The sequence below is a fragment of the Pocillopora verrucosa genome, chromosome 4, assembly GCF_036669915.1.
Source record: "Pocillopora verrucosa isolate sample1 chromosome 4, ASM3666991v2, whole genome shotgun sequence".
In the NCBI taxonomy this organism is placed as follows: Eukaryota; Metazoa; Cnidaria; class Anthozoa; order Scleractinia; family Pocilloporidae; genus Pocillopora; species Pocillopora verrucosa.
Window position 1 is genome coordinate 14,467,742 of NC_089315.1, and position 13,593 is coordinate 14,481,334.

The window sequence follows — 13,593 nt, forward strand, 5'->3', positions numbered from 1 at the left end:
TGATTTCACCAAGAGCGCATATAAACATACATACATTTTACTATAGTTAGTATCAAATTTGAAAATTCAGGGGTTTCTGAAGAGCCTGTGACTTCAATATGTCGGCGCATTTCGAGGAGCTTGTTTATACCGGACTGTGTTGGTTCTATTTGATTGAGCTTATAACGTTTGTAGCCATTTTCAGTCGGGGGTGACAATTTTTATAGTGACACGTCATAACTTATGTCTTTTAAGCGATTGTCTGATGAGTCATACAACCTCACGAATTCATGAATTCGTAAGCTTGTTTACCTCTCCAATATAAATCTCAGATATCTAGAAGCGAGTGATCTGGAAAAATAGTAAAAAAGCATTGATAGCATTTCTTTCCCTCTTTTTTTGGTGTCCTCCTTCCTTATCAAACTGTAGTTCTCTTGGGCTTCTCCACAAAATTACGGAACCAGTCTCTTTGACGAATAATTTTGACCTAGGAGCCTGGGAGCAAAAATATTATGTTAAAATGGCGGACAATCGGTGTTATTAATGAAATCTTTGATCATGAGTAAGCGGAAAAGTATCTAATTAAACCCTCTTCAGGAAAACTTTTCTTTGTCCCGTATTTTTTCACACCGTTCCTTGAAAATATGAGCTCCATTCAGCGAGAGGGATCGAGAGATTTTATCTCAGTTTCCATGCCGTGGAATAATGACGACAAAAATGATGACAACAGCAAGGGACGTCGACATACCTCACTGTATAGGGTAAGAGACCGACAATGTGTGGCACTTGTGTAGCCGATTGTTGGTGTTCGTACTTTCGAGTGGAGTAAGAGCGTTCCATCTTGTGAAAACAAAGATCATAAACTATTAAATACGCGGAACTGGATTAGTAGAACGCTGCAGGGCATCGCAGCGGAAAGGAATGAAGGTTAAAACGTGTGCATAAATTTTCAAAGAGACACAGTTACATGAATTTCGTCACAATCTACTGTATTATAAAGACTTATGGATAAATAAATTTAATGGCTATTGAATTTCATCTTTGCGTAAACTGAATCGAAATTTGTTTACATCGTTAAACTAAATGTGTTATTTATTGTTATTTTTTACTGCAGAAGTGGCGAGCCATGTCTTCTTTTCAAAGATCGCTCATTTTCCTGCTGTGTATTCTTGGTTGTGTCACTTTTTTGTTGTGGCATAAAGGACTAATGTGGCAAAACTTTGAAACTGACAATATGGATGAAACTGTAGGTCATCAAGGTCACAAGATTTCTGAGGAACATTCTCCAAAGTTTAACAGAGTAAATAAACAGGAAATTATTGAAAATAATTTGAAAGAACTGGAAGAACTCAGGAAGCAACATGCCCTGGTAATAAAGAAAGGGCCTCCAAAGTTGAAAAATAGGGATAAACCAATTGATGACAATGTAGATGATAACAAAAACCTAAATTCAAATGAAGATACAAATCAGGGGGAGATTCATGGTGATACAGGTGTACATACTGAGGATAAGCTGCCCGGTGATGTTGGAGCAGACACTGCTGGTGATGGTGAAGCAAATCCTGTAGAAAATAATGAGAATTTTGCTCTGAACATAAATGGAGTTAACATACTTCCATTAGATAAACAAAGTCAGCGTCAAAAAAAGGTTGTAGAAGCATTTAGACATGCCTGGGAGGGTTATAAAAAATATGCATGGGGTCATGATGAATTGCGTCCCATTTCCAGATCGCATAGTGAATGGTTTGGTATTGGGCTGACAATAATTGATTCACTAGATACCATGTTGTTAATGAACCTGCGTGAAGAGTTTCAACAGGCTCGTGAATGGGTAGCCAACAGCTTGACCTTTGAGAAAAATGTTGATGTGAATTTGTTTGAGACAACAATCCGTGTTCTTGGAGGACTCCTGAGTGCATACCATTTGTCACGAGATGACCTGTTTTTGAGAAAAGCGGTAAGTAGTAATGAAAAAGAAATATCTTTGGAAGGATTAGCAGATAAGTTATATTGAAGCATGAATTTTTCCAATGCCTGACCTTTATTCCAAACATCAAACACTAGTCAGCTTTTTGAAGCACACACTTATTATTCACATATAGAATGGTTCAGCCATATATTTCATGTTTGTGTTTCAGCTAAATGTTAGATCTTCACTAGTGCTAAGCTACTTCTATTTCTTGTCATTTCGTTTACATCATTTCTGATGCTGATGAGGAACTCAAGAGTTTTTCATTATTGCTCTCACACCATTAATGCTCTCACACCATTACCCTTTCACTCCCACAAGTGACCAAGACAATTTCTCCTAAAAATATCAATACAGTATCAAGCCTGTAGGTGATGAGAATAGAGAAGAATATCAATTACAAGATTATCAGTTGATCCAATACCAAATTCTCTGAACTATTGGTAACATCATAAGAATTGTATGGCAGATAGTAAGGAGAATTACTAATTAGATCTTGGGACTGAAAGGGTTAACCCTTCTAACTTACTAACTTACTGTTTGTATATCTTTTTTTTTTTTGCTATTCAACAAACATTTATTTCCTGCATATGGCTTACTGTCATTGTATTTAATCAATGTAGCTGAAACAAATGCAAATAATTTATGTTCCTTTTATCTCTTGTGTCAGATTGATTTGGGGGATCGCCTCCTGCCAGCTTTTCACTCGCGATCAAACATTCCATATTCCGATGTGAATCTGCTGACTCGTACAGCTCACCCTCCTCGCTGGGGTCCAGACAGCTCAGTGTCTGAGGTTACCACCATACAACTAGAGTTCCGAGATCTCACTTATACCACTGGGGATGCAAAATACAAGGTATCTGGAATATTGTGTCGCAGGGGAATACAGCATTATTCATGTTCAACATGTTGCTTTGATAGCATTTTTTTTGTTGCAAGGTATTTTACTGTTGTAGTGTCAATTATTCAAGTACTATTGCAATGTAGGTGATGTAATTTTTATATGAGAGGAAATGTTAGAATTGTACGTAAGAAATACTTTAGTTGAAATTCTTAATATTGCTATATAAGTTTTGCCAGAATTCTATTCCTAATAGGAAAAGAAATAATATTCCTCTTGACAATAAAACATTAAAAATTTGTTGTCAATGTAGTTAACTTTTTCCATAAAAACTTGGTAGAAAAAATCAGAACCAGGAAAAAAATGTTCATTTTTCAACTACTAACTTTTGGTATTCAGAATCTAAAATTATTCTCTTATTTAAAAGTATTTTTTAGGTAACTATAAACTGTACACTGTATTTATTGATATATTTATTTAAGGTCTTTGTCAATTGATTCCTTTTATTTTTAGAATTTGAATTATGTAAAGATTTGTTTTGTTTTGTTTTTTTATATATATATACATTAGGAAAGGTGTGCCCTCTCTGGTGGCAAATGTAGGTTAATAATTTTTTTCTTTTTTCAGAGCGCTGTAGATACAGTAATGAGTCACATTCATGCCCTTCCAAAGCGGGCAGGCTTAGTACCAATCTTTGTGAATGCAGATACAGGCAAGTTCCGACCTGGTTCAACAATTACCTTGGGTGCTCGGGGTGACAGTTACTATGAGTATCTTCTGAAGCAGTGGCTACAGAGTGGGAAAACAGAAAATTGGTAAGAGAATGCATATACACAGTCTTACACTCTGTTGGGCTTGGTATAATAATCTTGTTTTCTTTCATGTTTGTGTTTGTCTTTTTGCTTGTTTTTATGGGTGTTTTGTTTTTGTTTGGTTAAAATTTGAAAGACTTGGCTACCTTTATCACACCCTTACAGTTCCTCTAGCCTATGCTATGCTCTCAGTTAGAGGGAACAAGGGAGCAGGTATGCAAAAACTGCAGGGTGAGATATGAACAAAAATGAGGGAGAGAAAATCTTCAGAATTTTTTTCAAATTTTTAGCATTTATCTAAGCTGGATAGAGAGGCACAAATCAAATTCCTTGTAGTAATCATTAGTTTGAAGTCTGCAGACCAAGATTTGTTTGCTTGAATTTATGTCTCTAATGGGGGAAATTTCAATTCAAACAAACTTTTGAATTTAGGGACTGCACAGTGAAATATAGCCTGCTAAATTGACTTTAGTTATTGTAGTGCCTGTACTATCTGAGATAATTAATAAAAAGTTTAGCGAATATTCCTTTTTTGCATATTTTCTTGATACATCATTTAATTATCATTATGTAGTTTGCAAGGAACATGTAGCTGTTTGAATCATTTAATGCTTCATAAATAGATCTCTAGCAAACCGCTGAAAGTGTGTTTAGAGATTAGCAAGAATCAACCAACACCACAAGTGTATTGTTGTCTCACTACCTTCTGTATAGGAAGGAAGGTTGGGTTCAGTAGTTTAATGTTTTTTTTTTCTTGCCAGGCTTCGAGATGACTTTGTAGATTCCATGGATGGAGTCATGTCTCTTTTGAGGAGAGAATCAGAACCAAGCAAGCTGGTGTACATTGGTGAACTTCTGCATGGCTCAACATTCAGCCCTAAGATGGTATGTATGAAATAATAGTAAGAATTTTTAACAATAACAATAATAATAATAATAATAATAATAATAATAATAATGATAATGATAATGATAATAATGATGATGATGATAAAAATAATGATTTTTATAATGGTGATGATAATAATTGTAATGATGATGATAGTGATAATTTAACATAATGCTTCCATAAGGTTGATCCTTGTCCACCGTTATATGCTTCATTTGGAATTCAGAGATTTTTTTCTTAGTGGAGTGAAGAAAATTAGGAAACCAAAAAACAACCTCAACCCATGTGGTATTGGAGAGAGGCAAGCACTCTCACTTCTGCAGCATTCCTGATCACCAATCATTAAATGGTGTACTTTAATTGCCTATCTGTGGTATACCTACTAGCTTAATTTACAACCATACTGTGGTTCATCTGTTGCGTCAGGCAAATGCTCTACACATCTCATTAATGAATGTTGATTTTCAAATATCATTTCCCAAAATAATTTTTGGGTATCAATATTTCCCCATTTAATTTTGGACAGCAACAAAATGTAAATTTATGTCATGGTAAATGAATCTTACTAAATGTTCAGTTAACATGAAATGTGGAGATGAAAAGATAACATGTTGAGAGTTAACAGTGACCATTTCTTATGTGACCATTCTTAATTTTCCCCCCCCCCCTCCCCTACCCCTTCATAAGCAGTCACTTGGCAGTCAATTTTTTAAACTCCCTTCCACCTTGTACTCTGTTGACAACAACTGATCCTCCCTCCACTCCCCCTAGATCCTCTAACCCCTCCTCCCCCCCCCCCCCCTGCAATAAAAAGCCACTGGTCCCTAAATGTACATCTTCAATGTATAATACCTTGCTAAAAGCTCTCATTGTCCTCCTTAAGAAATCTAATTTCTTTGCTTGCAGGACCATTTGGTGTGTTTTCTGCCAGGAACATTAATGTTAGCTGTCCAGAATGGCCTGGACAAAAAATACGAACAATTTGCAAAGGATCTGTTGGAGACATGTGTTCAGATGTATAAACGTATGCCGACTGGATTGAGTGCTGAACTGGTTTACTTTAACCAAGGGCCTTCCAAACATGAAGATATTCAAGTTAGGGTAAGCTTGTCAACTGTGTACTGCAGTTGGTAACACGGATACAACACTAGTCACTCTCAAATCTTGGTTTAGTTTCTATTCAGTGCTCATAGTTTAAATCACTATTTATGTCTCGATATCTCGATGTTTCGTCAACTCCGAAGACAAAAGCGTAGAAATTTCCTATAACTACACCCTCACTGAAATTACTAACGCAATACGATTGAGGTCATTGCTATGTTCGTCTTGAATATTGCTTGTCAAATAACGCTACCCGAAGGTCACGCACATGTGCACTGTAAACAAGAAGAATGTAACTATGGCTGCGTTCCGGTTCACATGGCATCCTTTTTCTCTGGGAAAGAATTAATTTTTAGAGAATGTGATTGGGGTTTTTGATGTTTTTGATGGCTCTTGGAGGTGAAAAGTTTAAATGTTAATTACATAAACTCGACAATAGTGTACTGATCGAATAAATTTATTGCTTAATCGAATCGAAAATACTTACAACTCGCAACTCGTAACTCGCAAATCAGCTGAACTACACGTTTCCGAAAATCACGTATTTAAACAGGTTATTTGATAATAATGTAAAACTATTAAAAAAAAGTTAAAAACAATAACGTCGTATACAAACAAAACCTATTAACTCGTGACAAATTAATACGCAACGTGACTGTTCTTGACACAATTCTACAGTGAGGTTGTTAGTGAAAAAGTAAAGATATCTTTCATCTGAGTTCATCAAGTTGTTCTAGGTGCTGGAACGTCATCGGAGCATCACTTTAAGAGTGTTTTTTTTTTTTAACATTTTCCAGCCATTAGATGCCCACTGTTTGCTGCGACCAGAAACTGTAGAATCATTATTTATTCTCTATCGTCTAACGAAAGACAAGAAATACCAGGATTATGGCTGGTCCATATTCCAAGCCATCGAGCAACATGCCAAGATAAGCACTGGAGGATATTCGTCGTTGAACAGTGTCAAAGACACAAAGTTGGGATTCAGAGACAAAATGGAAAGTTTCTTCCTTGGGGAGACTCTAAAGTATTTATTCCTATTATTTAGTGATGTGGACATGGTGCCTCTTGATAAGTTTGTATTTAATACAGAAGCACACCTATTGCCTATAAGGAAATCCTAGCCAATGGAACTTTAGGTATAATACTATCAAGGTAACAGTAGGCTTTTTTTTTTTGGCCAGTCGCGCGTAAAGTGGGCGGCCGGGCTGAAAATTGTAGTACAGAATCTGGGCGCTAGGATAGCGAAAAAACGTCCCCACGCGAAAGGTGCAATGGGTTACATGCTTAAAGGGCTACACAGATAATGGAAAAGGAATAGCATATCTCGCTCGGGTTTTCCGCACGTACGTGCTCCACGGGCTAGGGAAAATCACAAGGTGCAGGTTTCCTTGACATTTAGTGGTTGTAGTTCTAAGTCCCAATTTTTTTGCCTTTCGTCTCTTTAAGAAAGGTCGTCACGCGCGGGTAATCGCGCTTCATTGATAACACACATGACATAAGTTTTAAACTTTCAAATTCTGAGCAGTGGACCACGGATAAAGGCTTTTATAGCAAACCTTCTATAGCGAAATCTTTAGTTTATCTTGGAGATGAACCATTGCACAATGCAATCCCTTTGAAAATGGCCTCAATTCTGACTTCTACGGTGACACAATAGCGAATAACTTCGGCAAATACTTCATTTCAAACAGAATTCAGATAAAGGGATTTCAACCCTCGTGATGCAGCAGAGAATATAAACTGATATTCTCTTGATATGAAGTTATTCCGTTTCGTTTCTAAGCAAGTTGTTGTAACACATCTTCGGCTTGCAAATGGAAATTGAAATCAGCTATCAACACGCAGTTTAGAGAAGTTTTCAATTGAATGTCGAAATGCCAAAAACCTATTGGTCGCAACGGCCAATCAGAACGAACTTGACTATATTATTAGCCAATGAGAGCCCAAAGGAAAGACTAGCAAACTGCTAAAGGGGTGGGAAAACGCGGCGACCAGTTTGCATCTGAATAGCTTAGGGGTATATAACGCAGATTTTCTCGACCGAACGAAGCGTGGCAATGCAAAACCAATGTGATCCTGGCTTACTTTCGACACTCATTGAAAACTTGACGTTCTAAACGGTGGACACTGTCCAAATAAAGGATTACCATGCAACAGTAACTCTGTAAACGTAAGCTTTTACCAATTCGATAACATGGTTAACTTATCTTTACTAATTTCGTGTTGATAATATACTGAATGCAGCCCTTGAAAAGAACCAATAGAATATAATGGTACTTATTCCTCAATTCCTTCACATTTTGTCACGAAGGGACTCCACTGCAGATGATATTTTATAACGTTTGAAAATATTGTGTTTATTTAATTTTGAACATGTTAAAGGCTGCACAATGGAAAGTGGTCTGTTATGTTTATTCCCCAGCAAACACCTTAGAAATTGTTTTGCTCGTGTACTTTTGTTTCACCCCATTCTCGTCGAGTCAGCAACACAAAGATTTTTGAATTCAGTTTTTCAGCAAGCTCAGACTTTCGCGCTCACTGCAGTCAATGGAGAAAATTTTGAAGTAATCAACTTGACGTCCATTTCTCTCCTCCAACAGGGAACCTTCAGCGAGGAAAATTGGTAAAATATTTTCAAATATGCGGTGGTTTATGCGGTGAAGATTTGTTCGGGAAAAAGGGCGAAATATTCTTGGGAGCTATAAGTTAATCAAGACAGAACAAAATGCGCGCCATCTTGAAGGAAGCGTAAAACGAAACATGATTGGCCTAGCAAAGGTGTTTAAAGAAAAAAACAGTTTCCCTCTAGAAAAGGGTTGTAGTTGGAGTGTTGCAAAATTTGCTCGTGATTTGGTTGCTGGTGTTTAGAAGAGTTACACGAGTTGAAAACTGTGTCTCGTAAAAATATGCTCGACAAACTGAGGCTTTCTATTCAAGAGAAGCTGACTTAAACACTTAAGGTAGCATTCGATCTTGCAGTGTTAGATCTAGTGCTGGCAAAGTTGACAGCCGTAGTTTGCTTGATGCAAATCAAAGCTAGAGTTCTGCTTCATGACACGGTTAGCGGTCTCCAATTTTCCTTTTACTCCATTGACATCAAACATTCGGCCTGCGTGCTTGTTATGAACCAAAAATTTGCGATGTCTTCGTTGGATCTGTTTTGCTTCGAAAGTCATGCGTTTCAGTAACTTCGTGTATCACTATGGTCAAGCTGTTGCATACGTTACTACCTCCAATTGTGGAGGTTTGAAATAAACCGTGCTTTCAAGCCATTCTTTCCATGTCTGTGTTTTCGTGTAATTCACGCAAGCGTCTGAAGGTGTAGCCATGATGAACTCCGTGTCCGTGGCTCAATGGAGTACTTTGCTTCCAAGACAACAACACGGTCATCGCGTTCACGTGGGCTGTTTAATGTAGACTGTAGTGTCTTCGTTTGGTTGGACGTGTGTGGTGTTACTTTTTAAGTGTACGATGAAGAAACCTTGAGACAAAATGCGTAAAAAAGAGGAATTTTCATTAATACTAGAAATTAACGATTACATTACCTACATTTCGATTAGGTGTCGTAGAACCAAGAAATCCCAATTAAAAATCAGAAAATACTTAGGGGCTTAAAGTGGAAAAAAGCAAACTGTCTGAACCGCGGTAAAACGCGGGGCTACGCTGTTTGATTGGCCTTAGAGCTTGCATCTGATTGGTTAGGCTTGTAGCATGCGCGGTTAGCTAAATGAATAGCGTTGTGAAGCAAAACCATTCCCCCAGCAATGCCTGTCGAATTGTGTTTTTGACTCTGAATCTAAAGATGCTCAACTGCTTCGGGGGATCTTACTTACCCGTCCACAATTTCGTTTCCGTCGAAACGAAAGCCATACACTCCTCATCCATGTCACACTCGTACTTGGCCTCAGCGATGTCATATACTGCCAGTTCACAGGCACCAGGCAAACGTGTGTTTGAACAGTGATAGTCATGCAAGGTGGGAAAGTCGGCTTTTACGATCTTCTTGTACAAATTTAACGGCCTTGTGTACGGTTCTAAACAAAAAGATTGTAAATCAATACGAAAAGTAAATGTAAACGAAGTTCGAGAGGTATTTTTCAAAATCGGAGATCACAAGGTATACCTTAAGGTTTCCTTCTCAATTAGTTTGAGCGCTAGAGAAAGACGAGACCCTCTCCACAAGATTCTGATTTTCACAAGTTTTACTCGCAACAGATTAGGGAGCACAGCCATATCCACAACAGAAAACTCCGCGGTAGCTTGCAGGGAGATTACTACCGCGTTGTTTTATTCCTCGTGAATAATTTTTACCTCGGTGTTTCCCAGCATGTAGAAGGTTGAGAACTCTTTCCAGGTGCCAAACAAACGTGTCAGTGTTCCAGATTAGTCTCTGAAGATTCTGTTTGACTTCCTTCAAATGGCCTCGTAATTTTTTGGGAGCTCCCGGCACAAGAACGTGACTAATAACATTCCGGCAAGCATTATCTAAATTTGTAGCAGCAACCACCCCTTGACATCTTCCACTGACACACTTTAAAGTCTTATTTTTTGCAATCCCTCTGACGACACAATCCCTGTCCGCTGAACATCTGGGTTCTTCGTTGTCGACATCGTCAAAATCCGTCAGTTTAACCTCACCGCTGACCAAGATAAACTGCGATAGCTTGAAGTCCCGGATGACGAGCGGTCCGAGAGGAGAATGGGCCAAGTAGTGCAGTAACCTGGCGAGGCCAAGACAAATCTGATGAAAGAAGAAGGATATGCCATAATCAGCATTGTTATTGGTACTCAGCAAAATGTTTGATAGCACAGAGGGAATCTACGTTACTGATCAACCAATGTAAGAAGTTCGTACGGGATAGTGCGCAGAACTAATTTATCTTTCCAGTATGTACAGTAGTAATCACAGTTCAGATCCGTCGGAGCAAAATACATGGAAAAATTTGCAGTTCAAAGCCGATTGTGACTTGCAGTTTTCCGTGCCTCAAGAAATTAGCCTGTTCCGTTTTTACTTGAAGTTCTGATTGGCTGGTGATGATGGGTATCTTTGTTCTGATTGGCCGTTTTGATTTTAACCGAATTAATAGGAAGTAGTCCGCTTCAAGCTGAAGATAATTTTGCATGTTGCACGAAAAATACTACCTCAGATATCGTGACAGATAAATCGCGAAACGGCTCAGATTTTCTTTCTTCGCTCTTTTTTCCATTTATTGCATCATAGCTATGAAGTATCAACTTTTGTAACCAGTAAAAAAATCTTTCCCTACCCTAAATCGTTCTTGCCATGGTAACTGCACCAGTGTGAGGACGTTCAGTTCTGTACCGATCTCTGTTACCATAGTGAGGCCACGACTTTTGAGATCGGCTGTGTTTAACTCATTTTGCCAACAGAAACCTAAAAGCTAGAAGAAAAAAAAATACTGTCAAACAAACCTCAATACTAGGACGAAGATTACATTCCTGCTCAGTCAGCGTTATTGTTTTTTTTTTTTTACGTGCTTATGGCTACTAAAGAGGATATTGAATTGAGCCTGATGTGTTCCTTACATCCCGATGTTTTATTTGTCATCCAATCAACCGAAACGAGATCCCCCCTAACTGTGCGTTTGAAGCTCTTTTCTCATACTTTTATTTTGTTCTATTCCGTGAGCAGAAAACCCAGGTCGGATGTTGCCTTTTCACCGAACTGAGAGACGTTATTTTTCGTTATTTTTTGTAGGAATGTTAACTTGTCTGTTATGTCCTTTTTGAGCTTAGAATTCTCCTGTTTACCTTGTGGCCTAAAATAGGAGCTAAACTCTGCGTGTTAATTCAAAAGCGTCTGTATCTCCTTGTTTGGTTTTATCTTTAAATCATAATCAACTTTCACCAGATAGATCTCAGCTGCTCCGATGTGACACTTCGGAAGGAAATAATCTCTTGACTTTTCACGACCCGATTTTGATTTTGACACAAGACAGCTGCCTATTTTTGCAGCCACCTTGGAAATATTAGCAAACCTAATACCTTCATGTTCTTTATTCACTCAAACAACCATTGAGAAGTTTATCCTCATCGACTCTAGGCTACTGAGGGGTCATCATCTGTTCGCCTTACCTAAGCATAGCTCGAGGAATTTTAAGTGGTATATTTTAAAGCTGTTATCTTATATATGTAGCACATTCCTAAGCCGTTTAAGAGGATATAAAGGTGAGAAAAAAAATCAAGAGATCAATTGAGCTTTTAATATGAGTCAGCTCGTATTCACGTGATTTCCAAATCAAGTTTTCAATCGACTTGGTACTTCAGGTAAATTATAAGATTTACATCTCATACAATTCCAACCTTTCCTTAAAACAACTGTATATAATGAACATTTCCAAATAAAAACAAGGTTTGGTTTTCAATTTGACATAGCAGAAATAAGAACTGTAGACATTTAAAATCTGTATCTCTCCGATAAATAATATTGTGCAGTAGAAAAAGGCTAGAATAGAGAGAGGAATCCAAAAATAATGGCTATTTCCTGACATGTGAAATAAAAAGTTATGATTAGCTGTCCACTAAACCAATTAAATATTCATGCTGATTGTGCTAACTTACCTTAACAATATTTGCATGCCGCAGCTGTTGCAGCATAACAATTTCCTTAGCAAGCTTATATTTGGCGAAAATGAAACACTCTTCAATTGATCTAGGCGCTGATGGATTTGAAACACAGCTTTTAATATCCTCGTTTTCAATGTGGACGCTTTTTAGTGCGACTTCGACGCCTCTGAGAATTCCCTTTTGAACAGTTTTGGTATAACCTCGACCAATATTCTCCACGACTTGAATGGATTTTACGTCGCTGCAGTCGAGAAATGATTTCCTGTCTGTCGTCGTGTTGTTGTATCTTTGCGCGTTGTGGTTGTCTTTCGATTGTTTCAAGTAGGTTAAAGACTTCAGACCTTTTCCTTTATCCTGATAGTTAGTTACCAGTTGTAGATTCTTTAAGACAGCTGCATCTTCTGACTCTATTGAACTGTGCGAAGCCGGCGAAGGGAGGTCGATAAAATAATTATTTACTTCCGAAGCGCGCAGCTGATGATCGCTGTTAATCTCGCGCTCAGTTTTGAGAAGAACTAATAAAGAGCAAAGCACTATCAACAAGAAGAAAGTCAAAACGGTTTGCGACAGAAATCGACGCCGCAAGCGCTTCATTCCGATTAGATTCCGTCTGCGCTACGCAAAGTTTTCCTCCATGATAAAATTATTCATATCTCGATCGGTCGGCCGGAAAACCAGGAAAACACAGACGCTCTCGAAAGTGTCTATCTTCGAGTCATTTCAGACAAATGTCAGAGATGCCTTGCGATGGTAGTGTAAACAAAAGCGAGGCTATCATGTGAAACGGATAGCGCCCGTTTATTATTTCTTAACAAGGGTGTTAAAATAATAGCATGGGGTTGCAGACGGAAATCATTAGGGGAGCATCACAATATAATTTCAATAGGGTTGTTAAAATATCTTTAAACATCACGCCCATTCGTATGATATGAAACGCCCACAAGATAATGGACTGCAAATCATCAGGTTCAGACATTTCATTACCTGTGCAATTTATTGCCACCAGGCTCAATTTTCTTTGCATATTTTCCCGTCTAATCAAGCGGGCACTGATTTAAAGTTCTGTCTTCATTTTCCAACCTTCTGATCCTGAGACAGTGTTCCTACTTGCGTTGACGCGAGAAAGCTACACACAAAACAATAAGACAGCCTTCCAGCTTTAAATTAATTTCCATGGTACGGATACCCTTGTCATCCATGAGGTCATCTATTTATGATATGAAGCCGGCTCCATTTGAAACGTCTGACATTCTTTGCTGTTCCATAAAAAATTTCAAGCTAAATATTTTGAACGTTTGGAGAAAAAAAGGCCTACTTGAACAAAATCAGAGAAGTGCAGGGAAGTACTGTTATAGCCAGAGGAGTAATTCAATCGTGTGCGATTCTAAGTTTTCTATGTGTGTTTTTA

At 38.0% G+C, this 13,593-nt stretch overlaps 2 protein-coding genes across 2 annotated transcripts; one reads left to right on the forward strand and one right to left on the reverse strand.

The window, feature by feature from the left end:
• Nucleotides 1-506: 506 nt before the first annotated feature.
• On the forward strand, nt 507-7,837 carry LOC131792307 (endoplasmic reticulum mannosyl-oligosaccharide 1,2-alpha-mannosidase). Its single transcript, XM_059109687.2, has 7 exons — nt 507-740; nt 1,094-1,936; nt 2,619-2,807; nt 3,420-3,607; nt 4,366-4,489; nt 5,400-5,594; nt 6,392-7,837. Exons 1-7 carry the CDS (start codon nt 624-626, stop codon nt 6,716-6,718), a joined length of 1,983 nt encoding a protein of 660 aa, XP_058965670.2. The 5' UTR covers nt 507-623; the 3' UTR covers nt 6,719-7,837.
• Nucleotides 7,838-7,978: 141 nt separating this feature from the next.
• On the reverse strand, nt 7,979-12,864 carry LOC131792308 (extracellular tyrosine-protein kinase PKDCC). The gene is made up of 5 exons (XM_059109688.2): nt 12,180-12,864; nt 10,865-10,999; nt 9,909-10,338; nt 9,431-9,631; nt 7,979-9,078 (listed from the first exon to the last, which is right to left on the reverse strand). The coding sequence occupies exons 1-5, from the start codon at nt 12,777-12,779 to the stop codon at nt 8,993-8,995; spliced, it is 1,452 nt and encodes a 483-aa protein (XP_058965671.2). The 5' UTR covers nt 12,780-12,864; the 3' UTR covers nt 7,979-8,992.
• Nucleotides 12,865-13,593: the final 729 nt, after the last annotated feature.